The sequence below is a fragment of the Garra rufa genome, chromosome 19, assembly GCF_049309525.1.
Source record: "Garra rufa chromosome 19, GarRuf1.0, whole genome shotgun sequence".
NCBI classification, from domain to species: domain Eukaryota; kingdom Metazoa; phylum Chordata; class Actinopteri; order Cypriniformes; family Cyprinidae; genus Garra; species Garra rufa.
In genome coordinates, this window is record NC_133379.1 from 28,078,676 (window position 1) to 28,102,632 (window position 23,957).

General features: G+C 36.4%; 1 protein-coding gene across 1 annotated transcript in view; it reads right to left on the bottom strand.

The window, feature by feature from the left end:
- atp2a2b (ATPase sarcoplasmic/endoplasmic reticulum Ca2+ transporting 2b) overlaps window positions 1–23,474 on the bottom strand; it is a 49,555-nt gene extending 26,081 nt beyond the window's left edge. Inside the window, exons 1-5 of the mRNA XM_073823877.1 lie at window positions 22,867–23,474; window positions 22,402–22,419; window positions 22,226–22,308; window positions 18,024–18,128; window positions 11,376–11,514 (exon numbers count right to left, since the gene is read on the bottom strand). Of these exons, the coding sequence (XP_073679978.1) occupies window positions 11,376–11,514; window positions 18,024–18,128; window positions 22,226–22,308; window positions 22,402–22,419; window positions 22,867–22,984 (463 nt within the window). The 5' untranslated portion in view covers window positions 22,985–23,474. The remainder of the gene's footprint in view (window positions 1–11,375; window positions 11,515–18,023; window positions 18,129–22,225; window positions 22,309–22,401; window positions 22,420–22,866) is intronic.
- Window positions 23,475–23,957: the final 483 nt, after the last annotated feature.

The following is a 23,957-nucleotide window of genomic DNA, read 5'->3' on the forward strand; positions in this document are numbered from 1 at the left end:
TTTCTTCAGAAGAACACAAATTTTTTTTTAACTCAAACCGTTGCAGTCTGTCAGTCTTATAATGGCAGTCAATAGGACCCATGTCACGAGCCGCATGGTATAATTTGGTTTTATCTGTATATGTTCTGACTCAAATCCATGGGTCCCGTTGACCACCATTATATGACTGACAGACTGCAACGGTTTGAGTTAAAAATCTTTGTTTGTGTTCTACTGAAGAAACAAAGTCACCTACATCTTGGATGCCCTGGGGGGTAAGCAGATAAACATCAAATTTTCATTTTTGGGTGAACTATCCCATTAAGCTCCAAAGTCAATAGTTTACAAGACTAGAATGGTTACCCAAGGAACCCACTTTCAGACATGCATTTAGTCTTACTGCACTAGTAGACTTTGACCACTTATTTAAGTATTAAAGGGTTAGTTCACACAAAAAATTAAAATTTGCCTATTTACTCACCCTCACACTATTTTAGGTGTATATGACTTCATTTATTCAGACAAATCCAATCTGAGTTATATTAAAAAATATGTTCTGGCTCTTTCAAGCTTTATCATGGCAATAGGCAGGTGTTTTTCTTCATCAAGTCAAAACAAGTGCAATAAAGTGGATCCATCTATAATAAAAAGTGCCTCACATGGCTCCAGGGGGTGAATAAAGGCCTCCTGTAGCGAATCAATGTGTTTTTATAAGAAAAACATCCATATTTAAAACTTAATAATCAGTTTAATCTAGTTTACGCTCCATGTTGTACATGGAAGCTGCTCTGAGCGGATGACAAAGGCATTGCGCCACTGCAAGTGGAGAGATCAAAACATTTATGAAGAAGAATGTTGGAGAATTTTTCTTGCAAAAACGCATGAATTCGCTACAGGGGCCTTTGTTCAACCCTTTGAGCCATGTGAGGCACTTTTTATTATGGATGGATGCACTTTATTGGACTGGTTTTGACCTGTTGAAGAGAAATCCATTGCCATGATAAGCTTGAAAGAGCCGAACATTTTTTAATATAACTCCAATTGGATTCGTCTGAAATGGGGCTGGACAATAATTTCGATATCAATATATATCGCTATAGAATTTTTCTCAATAACAGTGATACGATTTTTAAACCCATTTCCGATATTTCGATATACATTTGCATATCATATATATGACATTCAATGCTCAGCCGTCAGAAAGAGCAGAAAAGAATTGCGTGATGACGTACATCACAGACACGCTGCCAGCGCTCAGCAGCAGTAGTTGGTTAAGCTCCGTCGCGGAAAGTTTTAGCTACAAAATGAGTACCCCTGACCGCAATACAGATGTGGATGAACAAGCTTCCACAGGAAAGAAGGCAGACGAAATAGTTGATAAGACAGGAAAGACTAATTCAGTGGTGTGGAAGTGGTTCGGCTTTTTAAGTTCGGATAAACTCTGCCATTGGTAAATACACAGTTAATGCAAATGTTCGCCATAATATCAGCGCTGGCCGCTTCAAATAGATTTTCAAAAAGGCTTTGACTTCGTTAAATAAACATGAGCACTGCACGTTTCACAGTCAAAATGTGGCGCTGTTTTTTTTTTTTAAATGAATGTGTCTAAAAAGGACACTTTACTGTATTCAGAAAAGTTTGTAATTTTCATTTAATTTTTACTATAATTCCTTATAAAGTAATTCATCACCACTGCGCTACTTTGTGTCCAAATGTTACCAGGAAAATGCGGGAAAGAGCACCTCCTTCTGGAAGAGGATTAATAATTAGTTGGCCTAGTTTTTATTATGATTTCTTTCCCCCTTTTTAAGTGATTTTATAGGGAATTAATTTAGTCAAGACATACATATTTGTATAGATTATTCACAGTTCTCTCAATTAAATAAGCCTGTTCTAGTTTAAATGGAAATATATTGTTAATAAGCTGAGTCTGAGAGTTTTATTTATTTGATAGTTTTTCACATTTCTTGTTTGTAAAGGCTTAATACAAATAAAAAGTGAACCTTTTTTTTTACTGCTTTTATTTTTTTTTTAATTATATCATTTTAATAGGACGAGCCTGGAGGTATTACAGACTTTGCAAATTCAGTAGGTTTGTAGGTACAGACATGGCTTGAGGGTAAATAAGAGGCTAAGAGTAAATAGAGTAAATAATGGGCTAATTTGTATTTTTAGGTGAACTAACCAAGGTAATAACTAACTAAAAACTAACTATGCTAACCAAGTTAAAAACAAGAAGAAATCTACAAATTCATGTATATTCAAGACAGGACAACCAGATCTGCACAAAAGTTGCCCAAAACTAACCCAATGACCAAATAAATTAGTCCAAAAGTAAAAAAAAAAAAAAAACAACCTTCACAAAAATCATTAGTTGAATATACATGCAGTGCCGCAGAGAAAAAAAAATTACTTGGCAACCCTTATTTAAGATGAAATAATATCTTATGCAGCACTTCAAGTAATTTATATACACTGTATATTTATCTTATTTTAACAATTTCAAAATATTTTAATTTGAAATCAAGTCAAAATTAACTAATTAAAACTCATTAAGAAGTGTTTTGCAGTGTAACCCCTGAAGAAAGCTAACAGGAATCCATTAGTATTCCTAATTTATAATTTGACAATTTCCTGAAACTACCAATTTCTGGAACTTCCTATGAAGACAACATGCTGTTCTGAAAACATAACGGATGACAACTTGAAGACTTTCGAAATCCATTCAGTTCAGCATTAGCAGCAAAGCTCTGAAACATAAAGAGCTTTCACTGCATTTTGAAAGAGGAGATACGCACAACTAAATGGTCAATTATCACCACTGGTCCGCAGATGACAGGGTGCGCCTCCCAGGCCCAACAGATCAGATGTTTGGAATTCGAGGCAGCATGATGGCATCATTTTACATGCTACCAGCCGGCAGATGTACAAAAGACGCCGATAATGACGTGGAGATATGAGAGGCTGCCATTTTCAGCCAAGGCCTGCAAGGTCATTTATCCATGAGAGTGAAGTGAAACAAAAGCAGCTACGTAGGCCAGAGTTTATGACTCATCTTCTTAAGAGTCGAGGTAGGTTATTAAAAAAAAAAAAAAAAAAAAAAAAAAAAACCTGCAAAGATGTAAATGTACAAGCTACCTCTTCACCTATTTAACAAGATGACGCAGATGTTGACAGGGTAACAGGAGCAAGGGATGAGGCTCTAGTGCTGCTATGCTGGGAGTAAGATCAGTCGTTACTGTTCTCAGACTGCTGGAGGATTTAAGGTATAACTTACGTTTCTAGCACAAACAATGTTGATGTTTAATACTTAAAAGTCAGAAGTATGTTTAGTTACAAAATCTTATGAGTGACTGTAAAAGCAACGCAATTTTAAAAAAAAATTAAAATTAAAGTCTCTTCTGCTTACCAAGCCTGCATTTATTTGATCTAAAGTGCAACAAAAACAATAAAACTTTGAAATATGTTTACTATTTAAAATAACGGTTTTCTTTTTGAATAAATTTTAAAAAGTAATTTATTCCTGTGATTTCAAAGCTGAATTTTTAGCATCATTACTCCAGTCAGAAATCATTCTAATATTTAGATTTGAAAACATTAATATGTTGAAAACAGCTGAGTAGAATCTTTTTCAGGATTCTTTGATGAATAGAAAGTTCATTTTTCTAAAATTGAAATCTTTGGTAACATAATGAATGTCTTTATCATCACTTTTGATCCATTTAAACCATCCTTGCTAAATAAAAGCATTAATTTCTATAATTTCTTTCACAAAAAACAAACAAAAAAAAAAGTTACAAAAGCTTTTTATTTAAGATAAATTTCGATCTTTGGATCCTTCTATTCAAAGAATCCTGAAAAAAACTGCGCTCAAATGTTTATAATAATAATAATAATAATAATAATAATAATAATAATAAAGAATCTTTCTCAAACAGCAAATCAGCATATTAGAATGATTTCTGAAGGATCATGTGACACTGAAGACTGGAGTAATGACACTGAAAATTTAGCTTTGATCACAGGAATAAATTACATTTTAAAATGTATTCAAATTGAAAGAATTTCTTTTAAATAGTGCAAATATTTCACAAGATTATTGCTTTTGCTGTATTTTGGATCAAATAAATGTAGGCTTGGTGACTGGTAGTGTACATGCCATTTCAAAATGACAAATTATTGCTTAGTTTGACTGAAATTGAAGTGCATGTAAACATTTTTATTTCCCTGCGTCATGCGGTTGCGTCACATTCCAAACCCTGTGGGTTTGATTAAAGATGCATCACACAGACCTCACGAGGGAACTGGGGATCATCGCTTTTCAAACATCACTGCACCATCTGCTGAAGGACAGTTCGGCGACCTCTGAGAGGCTGGAGGGTGCATGTGGATACTGAAGATCCATGCGAAATCAGCTGCGAGCTGTGGTGTCGCTCGACGGCGAGGCTGCACAGCTGCTGCCTCTAGACGGACACTTAACATTCCACTCACGAGACTCCCTTTCCCCCTGCAGTCACCTCCCTCTTTGTTTGCTTCACCACCGTCTTTCGCTATACTGTTTGCTGCCATGCACAAAGGGTTAACCCGAATCCATTTAGCCAGCTTTATCCCTCCCAAATAGGAGTTTTAGAGAACCAGACCCCCTCTATGACCTCCCTCTCTCCTTCACCAGGCGAAAACAGAATGCAGTTCTCTCTCTCTCTGACTCTCTCCATCTCTGACTGCAGCAGCAAACGAAGCAGTGCTGTAGAGTGACGCAGGACAGTATCTAAACCCCCAGTAACACAGGAAGATTTCCCCCCCCCCCCCCCTTCCTTCCCAAAGTGCCTTAGATTAAAGCTCTGGAAGGAAAAAATTGGTTTGGGAAAAAAATGCTTGCAAATGGGGCTCCAGACTGCAACTAAATGCATTTGCAACAAAAAAAGAATAACTTAAAATCTAGTCACTATTGGCAACAGTCTGGAACCCACATGTGAAAGCACACAGATTATTGTCAAATATAATCATATTACAATATGCTTTTTGCATGCAACAATGAACGCACGAGTTGTGCTGTCTGTTTCATGAAAATATGACTCATGAACTGATTCTTTTTAATAAGCCAGTCAAAAATGTATGAGAATCAACCTTTAAATTTGCTTGTGAGTTAGTGGTTTGAATTAGAGACTCCATTTCCAACTTCATTTCTTAGTTGGAACCATTATTTTAATGCATTAAAGGAACTGTATGTAAGAAATTTATGTCAGTTAATCATAAAATGGCCCTGACATGTCACTAGACATTAAGAAATCATGTTCATTTCAAATATTTATATCACTGACAACAGTGGTCCGGCCAGGATATTGTCATTTAAAAGTGAGAGTTGCAGCCCACAACTCATGTTATTGTTGTCATTTTGTGTTTTGGTCTGAGGCGCCACCCTCCAGCTATCGACCAATCACGAAATCAGTAGAGTTTCTTGATCCGGGTTGCCAGCTCTGTTACAGCTGCGGCTATACGAGCGTGTCGGATAAAACATGTATAACGTTACGAAACGTAAAAGACCTCATTATGAATCCGAAATACGTCGTGAAAAAGTCCGAAATAAAACAAAGATTTGTATAGGAGATGCCTTTGAAAGACGGAGACGGCTGAAAACGGAGAAGAATTTGAAGACAGACGCCATCGTTGGTAATTTTCTCCTGGACAGGTAAGATTCATCTATGTTTGGCTAACTTTGCTTCCGTACACAGTGGATTTCCCGCGGTCGGCCGTGCTAAATGCGTTCATAAAAAGCTTTATATCGCACCACTAGCTGGGTATGAAAACAACCTATGTTCCGACTGAAATGTGGTATTACAGTAGCCTACATCTTTACGACATATTTGGCTAATCGCCATCTGTAAATTTCTGCGATACATAACTTAATTACTTCGCAAAACATCTCTCGTGAAGCATAAGCATGATTAACAGAAGAAAAACAAATTACTGTGTAGGACTCACTTCCACTTGCCGTTGGAAGCTCCTAGCGGCCTACTCCTGCAGCTTAGCTGGCAACCTCGAGTCAGGGGGGAGCGGGAGGGGATACATCGTTCTACAGTATTTTGAAAGTGATTGCAGTACCAGTTTTGGCCACAATCCTACATACGGTTCCTTTAAACGGTCTGTTACACTAGTTAAAACTGCTTATTTCTCTAGATTTAAACATTCTTTGAAGTACACAAGTCAGCAAAATATAACACCGTTCTAGTGGTTACATATTGTGCCTTTAAACAGATTAAATGGTTAACTTAAAGAGATAGTTCACCTAAAAATGAAATTTACCCTATGGTTAACTCACCTTCAAACCATGCTAGGTTTATATGACTTTCTTCATTCAGATGAATACAACTGGAGTTATATTAAAAATGTCTTGGTTCTTCCAAGCTTTATAATTGTAATGAATGGCTGTTGAGATTCATTAGTCCAGTAAAGTACATCCAGCCATCATAAAAAGTGCTTCACACAGCTCTGGATTGTTAATAAAGGCCTTCTGAAGTTAACTGATGCATTTGTGTAAGAAAAATCTGTTTTAAACTTTATTGCTGACACACGTTCACAAAAGACTGGCGTTACACGTAGGTATTCTAATTACAAATTAGAAGTATAGAATGAGGATTCGTAAAGATAAATGTTGGAGGATTTCGATATAAGCTAAGAGGAGATTAGGGCTGCACGATAGATCGTTTCAGCATCGTCATCGCGATGTACGCATGCGCGATAGTCACATCGTGGCAGTCACGATGCAGGGCAAAAAAAAAAAAAGATGCGTGTCTGATTTAAAAATGTAGTTTCTATATTTCTAAACTTTCTATTCACGGATCTATATTTGTCTAAAATAAAAGTAATTAACTCATGTTTAATGGTTCTTTAAAAACTACAATGCACATGTTGCTTCACCTACTTCATGCATGCAGTCTCTGCGTGCGCATGGCGAAATGAGCGCGGGACGGGAGAAAAGCGCCGAAATGGAAGATTTGGTCGCAAAAAGAAACGCAACGGTCATATGGAAGTATTTTGGATACAAAAAGGATGCTGCTGACCAAAACCAGGTGCTTTGTCGGGAGTGCCTGGCAGTTGTTGCCACAACTCGCGGAAACACTACGAATTTAAGGGACCGTTCTCATGTCGTGCCTAAAAACGTGTGGAAAACGCTAGGCACGCCGCTTTCTCCTCCTTTCCAAAGCGCTCTGTAACTTGAGTGGCAGAGTGGCGTCTGCCGTTGCTAAGCAACCATGACCCGCGCTCTCCTAAAGAAGCGATGTTTCAGCAAAGATAAACAAAGATAAATGGATTTCCAAAACTAAAAATTGCTTGCAGTAGCTCTGCTGCTAAAAAATGTTATCCCTGTAACAGCTATGATCAGCTGTTCCTCCATCTTGGCTAAGCTTTTAATGTTTTTCGTGAAAGGAAGAAGCTGATTTCCCTGTCATCAGGGTAAAAGCAACATTCATTATTAATTTCATATTAGAGCCTTGATTTGCCTGAATTGACAGTGAATAAGGTGAGTCAAACTGTTTATGAAACTACCCAAAATAAGCTTTAAAAAGTATTTTGTTTCAGGGTTTTGATTATACTGTACTTTTACATTTTTTTTATTCTTTGAAAATGCTTACAAAATTACCCCAATTATTCTTGAATTGTTATTTGATTTTTTAAGCAGTTCAAAACAACCTGATGAACATAAATGAATTTGTACACATCGCAATATATATCGCAAGAAAAAAAATATATTGCAATGTAATTTTTTACAACTCTAAGCGTTTCTCTTCCAGCAGGAGGCGCTTTCAGATTGGTAGTACACAAAGCAGCGCAGCAAATGACTTTGAAACGTGCAGTGCTCATATTTATTCAATGGATAGCCTTTTGAAGTTTCATTGCAATTCTTGTCTTTCAGTCCCCACATTTAAGACAACCTGAAATCTAAACCTGAGAGAATGCACGTCAGATGCTGAAAGCACTGTCAGTTTTTACTTTCACTTTAACATATTGCGCAGTTTTCACGTGACGTTTCTTGTGTGATATCCATTGGCTCACCTCCATGGTTTAAAACAAATATTTATAAAAATACGGCATATAGAAAAGACATATCTTTAAAACATTGCGACGTAACACCAACGTAAAGCCGTTTTTCACTCACTGAAAGCTGCATCTGTCTGCAATGCGCCGAGCTCTGCTCTCATCACTGCAGACACACCCCCTCTTGAAATTTTAGCATTACAAGTTTTGCAAATCGCTATCCGTGGGTCTTTCTCAGATATACTGAAATACGTCCACACCACAGACGTGTTGCTTCAGACAAGCACGTGCAAGCTGCGGTTTCTGTTTGCGTCAACATACTGTTTCGGCCGTGTTGTTTCGGTGATAAAAAAAAAAATCTTTCGGTGGCCGAATATTCAGTGCATCCCTAATATTTGTCTTACACAAATGCATCAATTCACTTCAGAAGGCCTTTATTAACCCCTGGAGCCATGTGGAGTACTTTTTATAATGGATGGATGCATTTTATTGGACTATTAAATCTCAACAGCCATTCACTGCCATTACAAAGCTAGGAAGAGCAGGACATTTAGTTGTAGTCATCTAAAAGAAGAAGAAAGTCATACCTTCAAGCCATCCTAGGTGTGTGAGTAAATCGTGGGGTAATTTTCATTTTTGGGTGATCTATCACATTAAAGGAAAAATAAAGTTACACATTCATATAGTTCTGCTATTTATTCCTAATTTGTATTAGGTCCAATTGTGAGGTTGAATCAACAGTATGGGAAACTTTCTTTGGGTGAAATAAGTTGAAACCAAGTCAGGTTTTTTAGCAGCCTAGTTTTTTGTCTGGAGCTCTAGTCTAGATTCTGCCAAATCATTTTATTCATATCCCATAATATCATCCCTTAAAAACATCCTTGGCAACTCCACCACCCACACAAAAGTATTACGTAGTGTTTAATTTTGCATGACCCATCCGTTTAGGCACCCCTCACAGGTTATGTAACAGGTACACTCACCTGGTTGCATTACCGCAGGCTATTAGTTAGAGCCGCAAGCACATGGGCTCCTCCAACCCCCATCCTGCTGATGGGGGCTCTGCTATACATTTTCGCTCACCTCTCAGCACTGCCTGTTTCACCTCATCGTGACTAAGCAGTTATTTAACTCCACCTGACGCTTTTGAGCACACACCCCTCAAGGCCAGTACGTAAACATGCGGTAATATGAAGGTTACACACATGCACAATGTAAACAGTGTGCCGGCCCTGAGCCAAAAATGAAAACCTGTTAATGGCACTTATGATTAAATGGTTTGGTAAGTTTAGTCACAGCAAACTGCACTTCTTGCACACTAGCCGAAAGAGTCTAAACAGCCACCCAGTGTAAAACACTGACTGAAGCAATAAGGAAGAGCCTAGTGATCTATTCCAGCGAGCAAAGAGACGTGGCGTTACATGACGCAATAAAGAGCAAGGGGCATTCGTGATAATCCCTATTCAGATGAATTCACGTGGGAAGTCTAACTCTAAATTAACCGAATTACAAAGTACATGACTTTTACAGTTGCTCTCTTCCAGGAAAACAGATCAAAAATATTGATGACTCATCTTAAACACACAATTGCCTAATAAAATATATTCTAGAATAGTTCACTCCCCTAAATTATAAACCCCTCCTACCTTTGACTAGAAAAAGTAGCGAATAATCTGATACAAGGTTTCTTCTTCCAAACAAATAATGATGGCAAATGGTTTTTGATACTGAAAGTACTTTAAAATATGACTTAAATGTAATAGTATAGACATTTACTATGTTACAAAATATTTCAAATAAATGCTGTACTTTCAAACTTTCCATTCAAAGAATCCTGAAAAATGTTTCTTAATAAGTTTCTTAAGTAATGGCTGCTGAAAATTTGCCATCACAGGAATAAACTGCATTTTAAAACACAAAGCAGAAATTGAGAGATTTATAAAGTTATAATATTTCCAAATAAATTCTTATTGCATTTTAAATCTAAAAAAAATGCAGACTTGGTGAGAACTTAACTGAAGCTAGAGATCACGTTTTATAGTTTTAAATATGGATTTTTTTTTTTTTTTAACAAATGCATTAATTTACTTCAGAAGGCCTTTATTAACCCCCTTGAGCTGTGTGGAGCACTTTTAGGATGTTTTTTAACGTGACTGACTGTTTTCATCTGAAAGGAGAGAGATGTATGCACCTAGAATGCCTTAAGGGTGAGTAAACCATGGGGTAATTTTCATTTTTGGGTAAACTATCCCTTTAAGTTAACTGTTTATGCATGTATCACAGTAATGGTTATTACTTAGTCTATTAAGTTCCACCTCAACGTCCTGTTTTAATAGGAAATCCATTGGTAATACAGACAATTGTGAAACTCAAACACCACATGAGTCACAAAGACAAAAAGCAAAGGAAACACAAAAATGCAACAGCTCTTATTGCTCAAGCAATACAAAGTGATGCTATCTATTCATTTAAAAAAAAAAAAAAAGAATTTGTGGCAATTATTTGAAAACTTGATGAAGCAATTAGTTAATTCAGTGCATTTTCATAAAGTACCAGCAGAGCTCTAATTGGTACTCTTTAGGAAGTCTTTACTGCAAAGCCTATGAAACACAACCTCTTCTGAGGCAACCGTGTGATCACACACAAAGGTTCAGAGAGAGTGTCACTGTAAGTCTAAACCACTGGGAAAGCAACCTGTTCACACAACAGCCATACCATATGGATGATGGCACTGGCTGCTTTACACCTGTTGCTGATTAGTTCCTGCTGCTGCCAAGACTTCAAGGGATAATTTAGCCAAAAATTAAAACTCTGTCATTAATTACTTGCCCTCATATCGTTCCAAACTCGTAAGACTTTTGTTCATCTTCCTAAAACAATTTAAGATATTTTTGATGAAATTTAAAAGTTTTCCAACCCTGCATAGAAAGCAACGCAACTGACACATTTAAGACCCAGGAAGGTAGTAAGGACATTGTTAAAATAGAAAACAAAAACAATGACTTCATTCAACAATTTCTTAACTTCCGTGTCAGTCTTCGACGCATGTTCACGAGAGTAGCACAACATTTTCTTTACGCACAAAAAGCATTCTCATAGCTTAATGGACTATTTTAACAATGTCCTAACTACCTTTCTAGGCCTTGAACATGTCAGCTGCCTTGCTGTCTATCCAGGGTCAGAAAGCTCTTGGAATTTATCAAAAATATCTTAATTTGTGTTCCAAAGTAGTCTTATGGGTTTGGAACGATATTAAGGTAAGTAATTAATGACAGAATTTTCATTTTTGGGTGAACTGTCCCTTTCAATGTTCACCTAGGCTGAATTTTACATTGAGTATAGTTACTTAAAATTCTTACCGGCAACTTCCACAATGTCCCCGGGTACGATGTCCCTGGCTTTGATCCTCTGTACAGTCTTCCTGTCCTGGCGATAGACCTTGCCCATCTCGGGCTCATACTCCTTGAGGGCCTCAATGGCATTTTCTGCATTTCTCTCCTGCAAGCGGAACATGAATGGAAATTAGACATTTTCTGGGACATCCTGGCAGGAATAAGAAAGCATAAGAACTTGTTTATAATGGGATTTTCAAACTAGGGTCAAGGGACCTCAAGGGGGTCCACAGAAATGTTCAGAGAAGAATATATACAGTGGTGGCCAAATTTATTATAACACTAGTATTTTCACCTGCTAAAAATGGTTTTTAGTCATTTATTTTTATCTTTTGCTGTAGTGTGTCAGTAGGAAATATCAGTTTACATTACCAAACCTTCATTTTGCCATTAATTGTAATAATGCAGCGAGATTTTTGTATGCACAAGGAGTCTAACAGCCAGTGCTCCACACAGAGATCTGATCTCACCATCATTTCACATCTATCTGGAATAAAATGAAGAAACTGGACAAACTGAGACAGACTAAATCCAGAAGAACTGTGGAAACGTCTCAAAGACACTTTAAGAAACCTACCTGCCAAGCTACAGTACTGTTACTTGTAGGTACTTGCTGTCTAAAATAATGCTATAAATATTTTAAAATCATAAAATTACCTTCTATTAACTAAATTAAAAATCAACATTTGGTGTGACCATGCTGAGAGTTCAAAGCAGCTTTTGCCCTAGGTGCATTAGAGCATCGTTTTTCAGGTAGCTTTGCAGGAAGGTTTCTTGAAGTATCACAGAAACATTGCCACAGTTCTTCTGGATTTAGTCTGTCTTAGTTTGTTCTGTTTCTTCATGTCATTCCAGACAAACTGGTTGATGATGAGATCAGATTTCTGTGTGGAGCACTGGCTGTTAGACTCCTTGTGCAAACAAAAATCTTACTGAATTTTTACAATTAATAGGCTACAATTAATATTTCCTACTGACACACTACAGCAAACAAAAAAAGATTGAAAAAACTGAATTAAAACCATTCTACTAGTGTTATAAATACTAGTATTCTAATAATTTATGTAACAAACTACAAAAGATTTCCATTTCAAATAAATGCTGTTAAAATCGAATCAAATCAAAGAATCCAGAAAAAAATGTATCTTTTTTAAAAAAAATAAGCAGCTCAACGGTTTACAACATTGATAACATTAAATGTTTCTTGAGCATCAAATCAGCATATCTGAATGATTTCTGAAAGATCATGTGACACAGTTTAAATGAATGCATGTAAAAAAATATATTTCATATTTGGAGGTTTTTCACATTATAATGTTTAAAAAAACGGTCATAGCTAAAGCAAAATTAGCCAAATTATTAATTCTAGTAAAATATGTTAAACAGCTGTTTAAAATACAAACCTGCAAAGCTCAACTCAATTATATCCTATGATATACACTCTTAAAAATAAAGGTGCTCTAAAAAATTCTTCACAGCAATGCCATAGAAGAACCATTTCTGGTTCCACAAAGAACCATTTAGTCAAAGATTCTTTAAAGAACCATCTCTTTCTTACCTTTTTACAATCTGAAGAACCTTCTTTTGCCACAAAGAACGTTTTGTGAAACAGAAAAGTTCTTCAGATGTCAAAGGTTCTCTATGGAACCATTCAGACAAAAAAAGGTTCTTCTATGGCATCGTGAAGCACCTTTATTTTAAAGGGTGTAAATGGTAAAACAAACCTAAACGGGCTCACCTCACTATGAGACTTTATCTCAGAAGACTGAGGCACCAGCAGATACGACTGAAGGAAAACTCCCTTTGACAATGACCTCTGGTTCTTATTCTTAAGTAAAACGTTGCATTTAAAGCGACCTTATGCTTTCAGCACGATTAATCCCTAGGGACACGATTACTAACAGTGGTAGCCTGCTTGGCAGAGCGTTTGGCAGCGTACTTCCTGTGGTTTCTCTTGCATGAATTGGAACACAAAGTCTTATGTCAAACAAACAAAACTGCTGTGCCTAAAGGGGAAAAACCAGTTTCAAGGTCCAGACCCGAACAAATAAAGGGGGAAGGGTTGCGGTCATCAAGACATTTAAGGCAATACGCTATAAATACACACACACACACCACAAAAGGCAGATCAGCATTGGTTCTCAACATAAGACTATAAGCAAATTGCATTATTAACTGCAGAGTTTCTAATCAGGCACACAATCACACTAAAATCCATTATAACCACAGTGATAATATTCATATAGCTAATAAGTTAAAGTGCCCCTATTATGCCATGTTTAAGGTAGTTAATATTGTTGTAATAGTCTCTTAAAACAGGTTTACATGTATGCAAGTTCAAAAAACACTTTAGTTTTCTCAAAAATTAGATTTAATTTTACCCCGTTTCTAAATTATTCGTAAACGACTCGTGTGAAGCAGTTCGAAGAATCAGTCTCTCTAAACCCCTCCTTTCAGTGAGCCCTCACCGCTGTGATTGGTCAGATGGTGCAGTCCTTTTGGATTGGTCTACCGCTTCAGCGCAAAACGAAACGCCCATTGGCATAACTGAATGACAGCTGTGGAGACCTGTTAATGCATAGAAAAGATAGCCTCGATTTTACCCTATCAATTCGAGCCGGAGTCTGACGATGAAACGGTTGAAGTGGCACATCGACAAGAAACTGTTTTGCAAGCACGACTGGAGCAGGACGTTTCTCAGTGGGTGTCATATTATAACTGTGGAAAGTGCTTGCAATTTGCTTTTGTAAGCGAACCGGGCACACCTCTACGTTGTGAACTTCAACACTGTAACGTACAACCCATAACACTGCGTTAAGCCATCGTTTATCATTATCATTACTTAAACTAATAAGGCAGACAGACAGTCAAGCTGCATCAATCACAATTTTTAGACTACATTGCACTCACAGCTGAACAACAGAACTACAGAAACGCAAGTTAGCCGTTTACCAAGACATGTGCGGGGTTGTTACACACCATAACGTACACAAAGACGTATTTTGAACGATCGCTAGAAAATACAATCATCAATTATTAATCATACTTACAGGTAGAAGTTCAGAGGAGCAAGCCGGTCCAAATAACCTGGGCACTGATCCATTTTTTAAAACCAAGCGTTTGGTGAATCTCGCGTTGTAACGTTACTCCCCAAGATTGGAAAAACAGTCATCAGTAAAATGACGCGAACACAACACAAGATTGGCATTGGACTGCTGAGGTGTTGAAAAAATTAATGTTAACCACTCATTCTTGGTAGTTTCATCTTTCGGAAGGGCATATAAAACAAATTCACTCTCACAGCGCAGGGCGTCTTCTTGACATGATGTAACGTTAATCCACGTGAAAATGGTAGGCCTACTGTTTGTGGGCGGGCAAGTTGTTCGCGAAATTGAACGTGGGCGGACATTACGCAAATGTGTAGCTCGTGACGTGTGGCCGTTACAGAAAAAAGATTCGAATTGCTGACGACTCGTTTAGGCGAATGTGAGCCGACTCTTTTTTTTGTTAGACAAAAACTTCATTTATAGTGCACTGTCGGCGTCACAACTTTGCAGATAGTTTATGTTCACATACAGCTACATGACACACTACATGAAATATCATATTTGAAAAGGCATAATAGGGGCACTTTAACAGACGCAGAGAGAATGGCACATAGAGTCACACGATCTGGCCCATGAGGCCTCGCGATTCCCATTTCACAGTTAATCTGAGCAGAACTGAAAGGAGGAAGGCCCAATCTAACTCTGTAAGAACACTTGATTCATACATCAATGAAGACGCAGAGTGCACTGCCTCAAAAAACACTCGATTCAAGCATGGAGTCTTTCCAGCAGAATGTGCTCTGCCAAAATTTAGATTTAGATTAAAACAATTGCCAAAAGACATTAAATTCAGCAAAATAATTCATGAAACACATTTCATTTATATAGTAAGTACTCGAAGTCCATGTGGCAAGGAAATAAACCACTGAGGAAGAATTCTTTGTTTACAGAGCTAAAAATAGCTGACAAAAAAAATAACAGACACAATGTACTGTACCGTTCAAAAATGAGGGGTTAGGATTTTTTTTTTTAAAGTCTCTTATGCTCACCAAGGCTGCATTTATTAACTAATATTTGTCCACAATTCTTTGATGTAAACCTTTCATAACATTTAATGCCTCCTTGCTAAGTAAATGTATTAATTTAAAAGAACATAAAATATATATTTTAAAAAATGCTGACCCCAAAGTTTTGAATGGTAGTGCTTAAGATGCTTAATGGTCCTGTAAATCTACCAGAGCAGGTGCATGGACTGGTGCTCTCTGAAATCAAGTTTGCTCTGGGCTAGCAAGTGCAGTTCTCCTCTCTGATTGAAAAAGTGGCCATATAGACCAGAGAATAATAAGTTCTCTTGCCTCTTACATCACACCTGCCATTATGAAAGCAATCCACCAAAGAACCATAAGAGGAAGCCTTGTAGGCCACCTGTGAGGCAAAACTATATTAAGGCTATATCTCAGGAAACATGAACATTTAACCTCAAAGCTACCAGATATGGACTGCAAGTCTCTTTATTGGACTCTTTACATTTATATACACTAAAATTATCTGTAAAACTCCAGCCCAATCGGTGCAGTACCATGTTGCTGCTTTTCCCTTTGAGGAGACCATTTGAAAAAGTAGAAAACTACTAGGAGGGGACAAGGCTGAGGATTCTTGGGCCAGTCTGGGTAATGAATGGTGACTAAAATAAAATGATAGAGAGAAATCTGGGACATGAGTTTCAGGGCCGCTGAGAGGTGCTGGAGAAAATAAGGTCTTGGCTCTACGCTGGATTCCACTGGGACAGCAGGACTATCTTTAGAAAAGGGCAGGGAAAAAACGGCCACATGTTTTCATTTTCATAACAAGGCTAACTACTGCACAAGAAAATCTATATTCACAATATAAAATGTCTAAAACAAACTTAAAACGTGGACACGTGAGCTCTATTCGTGGAAAATGGTTGTCTGAAACAGCTGATCTAAAGGAGAGCAAAACCTCAAATTCCATTATATAGACTATAACACATGCTAATAGTTCGGAATCAGCTAGTAAGAAAAAAGAAATTGGTGCATCTCTAATAACCAAGGCTGCATTTATTTACTCCAAATTCAGTAAAAACTATAATATTCCAAAATAATATTAGTATATGCACTACCAGTTTTAAACACTTCTTGTGTGTGTGTGTGTGTGTGTGTGTGTGTTTTTTTTAAAGCCTCTTCTGCTCACCAAGCCTGAATTTATTTGATCCAAAGTATGGCAAAAAAAAATGACATTTTGAAATATTTTTACTATTTTAAATAACTTTTTCTATTTGAATACATTTAAATTTTTTATTTATTCCTGTGATGATCAAAGCTATCATTACTCCAGTCTTCAGTGTCACATGATCCTTTAGAAATCATTCTAATATACAGATTGGTTGTTCAAAATTTTTTTAATTAATATTATTTTCATCAATATTTAAAACAGTTAGGTATTCTTTGATGAATAGAAAGATCTAAAGATCAGTATTTATCTGAAATAAAAAACCTTCTGTAACATTAAACACTATACTATTCAAAAGTTTTGAGTCAGTATATATTTTTGGGAAAGAAATTATATAAATTAATACTTATTTAGTGAGGATGATTTAAACTGATCAAAAGTAGTGATAAATACATTTATAATGCTACAATAGATTTTATTTTAGATGAATTCTGTTCTTATGAAATTTCAAAGTAACCTGAAAAAAAAATGTACTCAGTTGTTTTCAACATAATAATAACAATAATAATAATAATAATAATAATAATAAATGTTTCAAATGTTAATCAGAATATTAGAATGATTTCTAAAGGATCATGTAACTGGAGTAATGATCCTAAAAATTCAGCTTTGAAATCCCAGAAATAAATTACATATTATATCTAAAATGTAAAAAAAATAATAATAATAATAATAATAATAAAAATAAGGAATTTTACAGTTTTTGTTGTATTATGGATCAAATAAATACAGGCTTGGTGAGCAGAAGAGACTTCTTTAAAAAAAAAAAAAAAAAAAAAAACCCTGAAAATCTTACTGTTTGAGTGGTAGCGTACCAGTTTTCCATTTTAATATATTTTAGAATGACATTCATTTCTATGATTGCAAAGCTGAATATATGGTGCTATTATTATTGTCACCGTTGTAAACAGCTAATTTTTTTTCAGGATTCTCCGATGAATAAAGTTCAGAAGAACTGCATTTATTTGAAATAGAAATCATTTTGTAACTTTATGCTTTCACTCTTACTTTTGATCATTTTAAAGGTTTAAACAAAAAAGACTGACCCCAAACTTTTAAACTGGTAAATAAAAAAAAATAAAAAAACTGGATTTAGTGATTATATGGGCTTTTGCTTGTCCAGGCTGTACTTAGCAGACTCAAAGCAACTTAATTAAGACTGATGGCACAAAATTTAAATATCTTCTGTCAATAATCAAAACACCTCTTTGAGCTGTGCAAAAGCCTCTCAGCTATCAACGTATTTGCATTTGAGTTCATTTTGTTGAGAAAAAGTATCAAATAAGGCAAAGCTCAAGAAAAAGTGGTCCAAACTTACCTGCCAGACACCTACAATGGCGTTGGCTATAAGAATTAGTAATATTACAAAAGGCTCCACAAATGCTGTAATGGTCTCCTCTCCCTCTTCAAACCAGGCCAGAACCTAAAAAACACACACAAAAAAGACTTTTAAAAATCAGGATTTTATTCACATTTATACTCATTTGATTCCTTGATGAAGTTTAAAGTTCAAATACCCATACATTACCAAATGACTAAAGAAAAACACCAAGGAGTCTTCCAGGGAAGACACCATATGAACCTTTTAGTGCGTCATGTCTTTACATTTTTTGTACTACGTCTCTCCATATCGTGAGGCTTGGCAGGAGTTGTGGCTTTATGCCAGGTGTCAAAACAGACTGTCGTCAGCAACTTCACAAGTATTGACTATATTTCATGCGTGCCACTTTTAGGCAGAATAACAGAGACAAAGTACTTAACGAGCCAGCTATGTGAATTTACAGGCATGCTGACACTGTCCAGACAAGGCCCAGTGAATACTGAAGCCCTTTATGTAATATGATCCAATTAAGACAGACCAGCTTTCATCAATCTAGACTGTAAGGGCGTACCTGGGCCACACAAGAGGTTTCTTCAACATGCAATACTCAAGTACAGTGCTTTTGCAAAACCAAAGTGAGTACTTTAACACTAACCCACATATTCTAGTGAGGCAAAAAGCTTTGCATTCCCTCTGCAATCTCTGGAATATTGTTTCTGTGACGTCCTGTTTTATCTTCCAGAGGGTTCTCTAGGACAAGCTCGAGTTTTGTTCGATTAAATCCCTGACCTTGTAATAAAGGTTTCCTTTGCAGCTCTTGGCCATCGTTTTAATGGTACATTTTGTCATTAAGCTGGTTCACACAGACAAACTGTTACTTTACCAATTAGGCTAATCACAGACATGTGTCTGGAAACATCCTCTGTATAACAGATGAATACAATATACACTACCAGTCAAAAGTTTGTCGTAAGAACAGTAAGATTTTTAATGTTTTTTAAAGAAGTCTCTTTTGCTCACCTAGCCTGCATTGATTTGATCCAAAAACAGTGAAAACAGGAATATTGTCAAATATTTTTACTATTTAAAATAACTGCTTTCTATTTGAATACATTTTAAAATGTAATTTATTCCTATGATCAAAGCTACATTTTCAGCATCATTACTTCAGTCTTCAGTGTCACATGATCCTTCAGAAATTATTTTAATATGCTGTTTTGCTGTTCAAGAATTATTTTTATTTTATTATTATTAATAATAATAATAATAATAATAATAATAATAATATTTAAAACAGTTTTTCCCCCTCAGGATTCTCTGATGAATGGAAATATCCAAAGGTTAGCATTTATCTGAAATAAACAGCTTTTATTACATTGTACATTATACTATTTAAAAGCTTGGAGTCAGTCAGAATATTAGAACGATTTCTGAAAGATCGAGTGACTGGAGTAATGATGCTAAAAAATCTGTTTTGAAATCACAGGAATAAATTACATTTTAAAATATATTCAAATAGAAAACAGTTATGTAAAAATAGTTTAAAAATGTACTGTTATTGCTGTACATTGGATCAAATAAACAGGTTTGATGAGCAAAGGAGACTTCTTTAAAAACATTAAAAATCTTACTGTTCAAAAACTTTTGACTGACACAAAAAAATTAGGCAGCACAGTGAAGTAATGGTTGCTGAAATTCAACCATGCCATCACAGGAATAAATTTTAAAATATATTTTAGTTATTTTAAAGTAATTTAAATTGCAATAATATTACAGTTCTTGCCAACCCCAAACTTAACAACAACAGTGTATACATATTTTCATTAAACAATTAAAATACATTATTTTGAATAACACATTTGTTGCAATGTTTTTAAATATAAATTCTCAATTTTATATATTTTCATATATACTGAGTTGTGACGATGTTTTATAAATCATACTACAGATGTGATTTTTAACAGCAACATTATCAAACTCAGCAAAATACATAAGTTGAATGTTATTTCTTGTGGGAAAAAAAAGACTTCTGAATACAAAGCACAATGTTTTTTCTAAAATTCCATCCATTAAATGAAATGCCACTCAAAGTCATTCAATTGACTTCAATTATTAAAGGCTCTTGTGGAAATAGCTGTGGTTGTGAATTCCAGTTGCTGTGCTTCGTCCTAATGGGATGCATTGTGCTGATTGAATAACACCCTTGCCTTGAGGGAATAAGAAAGGTGAGTGCAACAGCAAGCTAATGCATCTCTGAGAGGTTAGTTAGGGCAAGCATTAGACTTAGGATCTTGTTTCAACCTGTATGTGGCTAGGTGTAAATGGGGTCAGACTTAAACAATACACAGGACTGAATCTGAGGGGAAAAACTTTGCCGTTGCCGGTAACACTTGTGCATTGTCACAACATTGGATGCCAGATGCGAAGATGAAAAATGAGCAGCCAGTAACAAAAGCGACTGGATTTCAGAAACATCGACCCCCCCCACCCTATTTCATGTATTTGTTATGTAAACAAGCATGCTATTATAATAATAATAACCCTCAATGTTGATGCAACAAATAGTGATTTTTCAGCACACCCACATGTCCAAACACAGGAAGTGGATGACAGTTGGTTTAACACAGTAACCTAACCTCCGGGCCAGAGTATTTTACACCATGTTCTCAGTGAGAGCACTCTAAGCCCTCTCAGACTTGCACCATGCTTCCCATTCCAGCGGTGAAACATTATCCAGAACAGACAAGTGTTAAAGACTCCAGACAGCATAAATGAACCACCAAGTGAACCGCTGTAGATCATCACCTTGTAGCCTGATGACAGCATTTTGTAACATGATCAAAATATCACGCAGAGCATTTATGAAGCGCTCAGATACCTTTCAGCACAGTATGCATTCTCAACCACTGCATCTCAGTTTTTAACGTCACGTAATGATTGGTCATGATCTGAACCTCACCATTATTTATATGCTATATAAGAGTTTCGGTCTTCACAATTGATCAAGTGTCAAAATTGTGGGAATTCTGTGTTGCTACAATCCACTAACATATACGGTTCCAGAATGGTTTTTAGTTTACACATTGCTTGGTGACAGCAAAAGCTTGATGCTTTGGCTTCTTTTTTTCCATTGGCAAAGAACAAGCATATAAACTAACAAGAAATGTATATAAATAAATATATACAAGTTTAGTTTAATTTCTCTTCTAGATGCCATGCTAATGTAAACTACCAGTCAAATGTTTTTGAACAATAAGATATTAAATGTTTTAAAGAAGACTCTTCTGCTCACCAAACCTGTATTTGTTTGATCCAAAGCACAACAAAACATTACAAATTTAAGTTTTCTATAATTCCTGTGATATCAAAGCTCCTTTTTAGCATTATTACTCCAGTCACACGATACTTCAGAAATCTTTCTAATATTTTGATTTGCTGCTCAAAATAAAATATTTTATGTTGAAAACAGCTTTCAGGTTTATTTGATGAATATACAATTCAGAAGAACAGCATTTATCTGAAATAGAAATCTTTTGCAACATTTTAAAATGTCTTTACCATCACTTTTGATGAATTTAAAGCATCCTTGCTGAATAAAAGTACTAATTTCCATAATTTATCTTCCAAAATAAAATCATACTGACTTCAAGCTTTTGAATAATATAGTGTATTATCTGACAAAAGCTTTTTATTTCAGATAATGCTGATCTTTGGATCTGCTAATTCATCGGATCCTGTAAAAAAAATGTTACATTTAAATATTGATTAAAAAAAGTGTTTCTTAAACAACAAATCAGCATATTAGAATGATTTCTGAAGGATCATGTGACACTGAAGGCTGGAAGTAATGATGCCGAAAATTTAGCTTTGATCACAGGAATAAATTACATTTTTAAATATATTCAAATAAAAAAGCAGTTGTTTTAAATAGTAAAACTATTTTGGAATTTTACTGTTTTTGCTGTACTTTGGATCAAACAAATACATGCTTGGTGAGCAGAATATATATATATATATTTTTTTTTTTTTGAAAAACATTACAAATCTTACTGTTCAAAAACTTTTGACTTTGTACTCTGCACAATGACAGCATTGAATCGGATGTAATCTACCTTTATTCAACCAAATCCAGATAAAACAATGATATGTGAAGCTAAAGAGCTACTGTACTCAAATTAATACTGTATTGAGGTACTTACAAAAGATATGCAAGCTGCCAGGAGGAGAATCCTCACTAAAAGATCCTCAAATTGCTCCACCACCAATTCCCACAGTGATTTTCCTGAAGACAAAAGCATGTGAATACATGATAATAAAGACCAAGGCGTGAAATGCATAAAAGGAGGCGTTAAAAAAATACATGACAAAAGATTACCCTCTTCCGCAGGCAGTTCTGTGGGACAGCCGAAGATTCACAGCATGGGGGGAATAAAAAAAAAATTCGTAACATTAGATCGAAGTTCGGGTACAGTAAAATCCTCTGTATCATTTAGGCTTTACAGCAAAAGACAACTGAGATTTTAATTTCATTTGAAAAAAAAAAAAAAGAAATACATAAGAAAACAGGTTTAAACTATTTTTTACAACAATTTCTGGAAAAATCGGTAAAATAAAAATTCTCGCTGGTAGCGAGCAGCAGTGACGTCACGCGCCTTCATTTCGGACACATGCCGGCTGATGAAATGAATATCGCCGCATGTACGCCGGCTCTTTCACGGGCCTAACAATGTTCTTACACTAGTTAAACATTGCGAAATCATCTAAACCGCGTTGCTTTTTATTGCACTGCCAATCCCAGTCTCCTCTGTTAGCATTAGCCGGGCCACGTTCGCTCACTCACCGTTCGGTCCCCATTTCTCCCGCTGACGCTTCACTTGCTCCAGGCCGAGCCCCGTGCTCTCGTTGACGGTGAAAAAGCTATAAACTTCCTCCACGGTTTTGGTGTGTGCGTTCTCCATCGTGGACGGACGGACACGCTTATTATGAACGGACTCGCAACCCCCCACAAACGGGCTTCTTCAAAGCCTTCAGTCTTGACTCCCAAGACCTTCGGATCCACGAGAAACTTGGTCCAAAACAACCGTAGTGACTTCAGATTAACAGTACACGATAAAAACCTATGTTCACGTTTTAGCTCAGGCGCTAAATGAAGCGAAAAGTTACAAACCCGGACTAACTCAACCGCAAATTACACAACGCGCATTGTAAACTCGCTGGTTGTTCAAGTTTTTTTGATGTCTGCTGGGAGTCCTGGTGTCCTTGTGATGTGCTGAATAACCAAACGAAGCCCTTTAATAGTCTTTCGGATCTATCCTTGTCTCATTCCCATGAACCGCAGCACACTACCGGTGTTCGCAGCTCTAGCACCATCAGCACCAATCGCGTGTCTCCGCTCCGCCGCTCTCCTGATCCGCATGCACTGCTTTTGCTGTCCGCATGTGGAATGCTCTCATTGGCTGCGCGGACTCCGGAAATCCCGTTCCTTCCTTTGACTTTTCTTCGTCACGTTAGTGTGGATCAGCTGACCCTCTTGGCCGACGTCACTCCAGATGAAGAAGGGTGTCGTGTAGCAAAGAAATGTCCCCTGACATGATAAAGGTGGGAGGTTTTATTCATGCTAGAAGATTCGAGAATGAGGTCTCTGCAGAGCAACAAAAGGCGTTCCTCAATTTTTGGGCGTTTTCGAATGGGGTAGGCGTTTTTCAACCTCTGTGCCTGGTTTGCTAAAACTTGAGTGGGCGATTCCTAATACTTGAACACGCTTTTCCCATCAGACATGAGTGATAAAGCGAGAAAGCGGTGAAATGCAGGTAGGAGAGAATATTAGAAGATATAACACACACTCACAGGCTATTATACAAGATATGTATCTTATAACATAAAGACGGGAAATTTGGTTTATGAAAGAATTCCATATTAAAGATCTCTCAG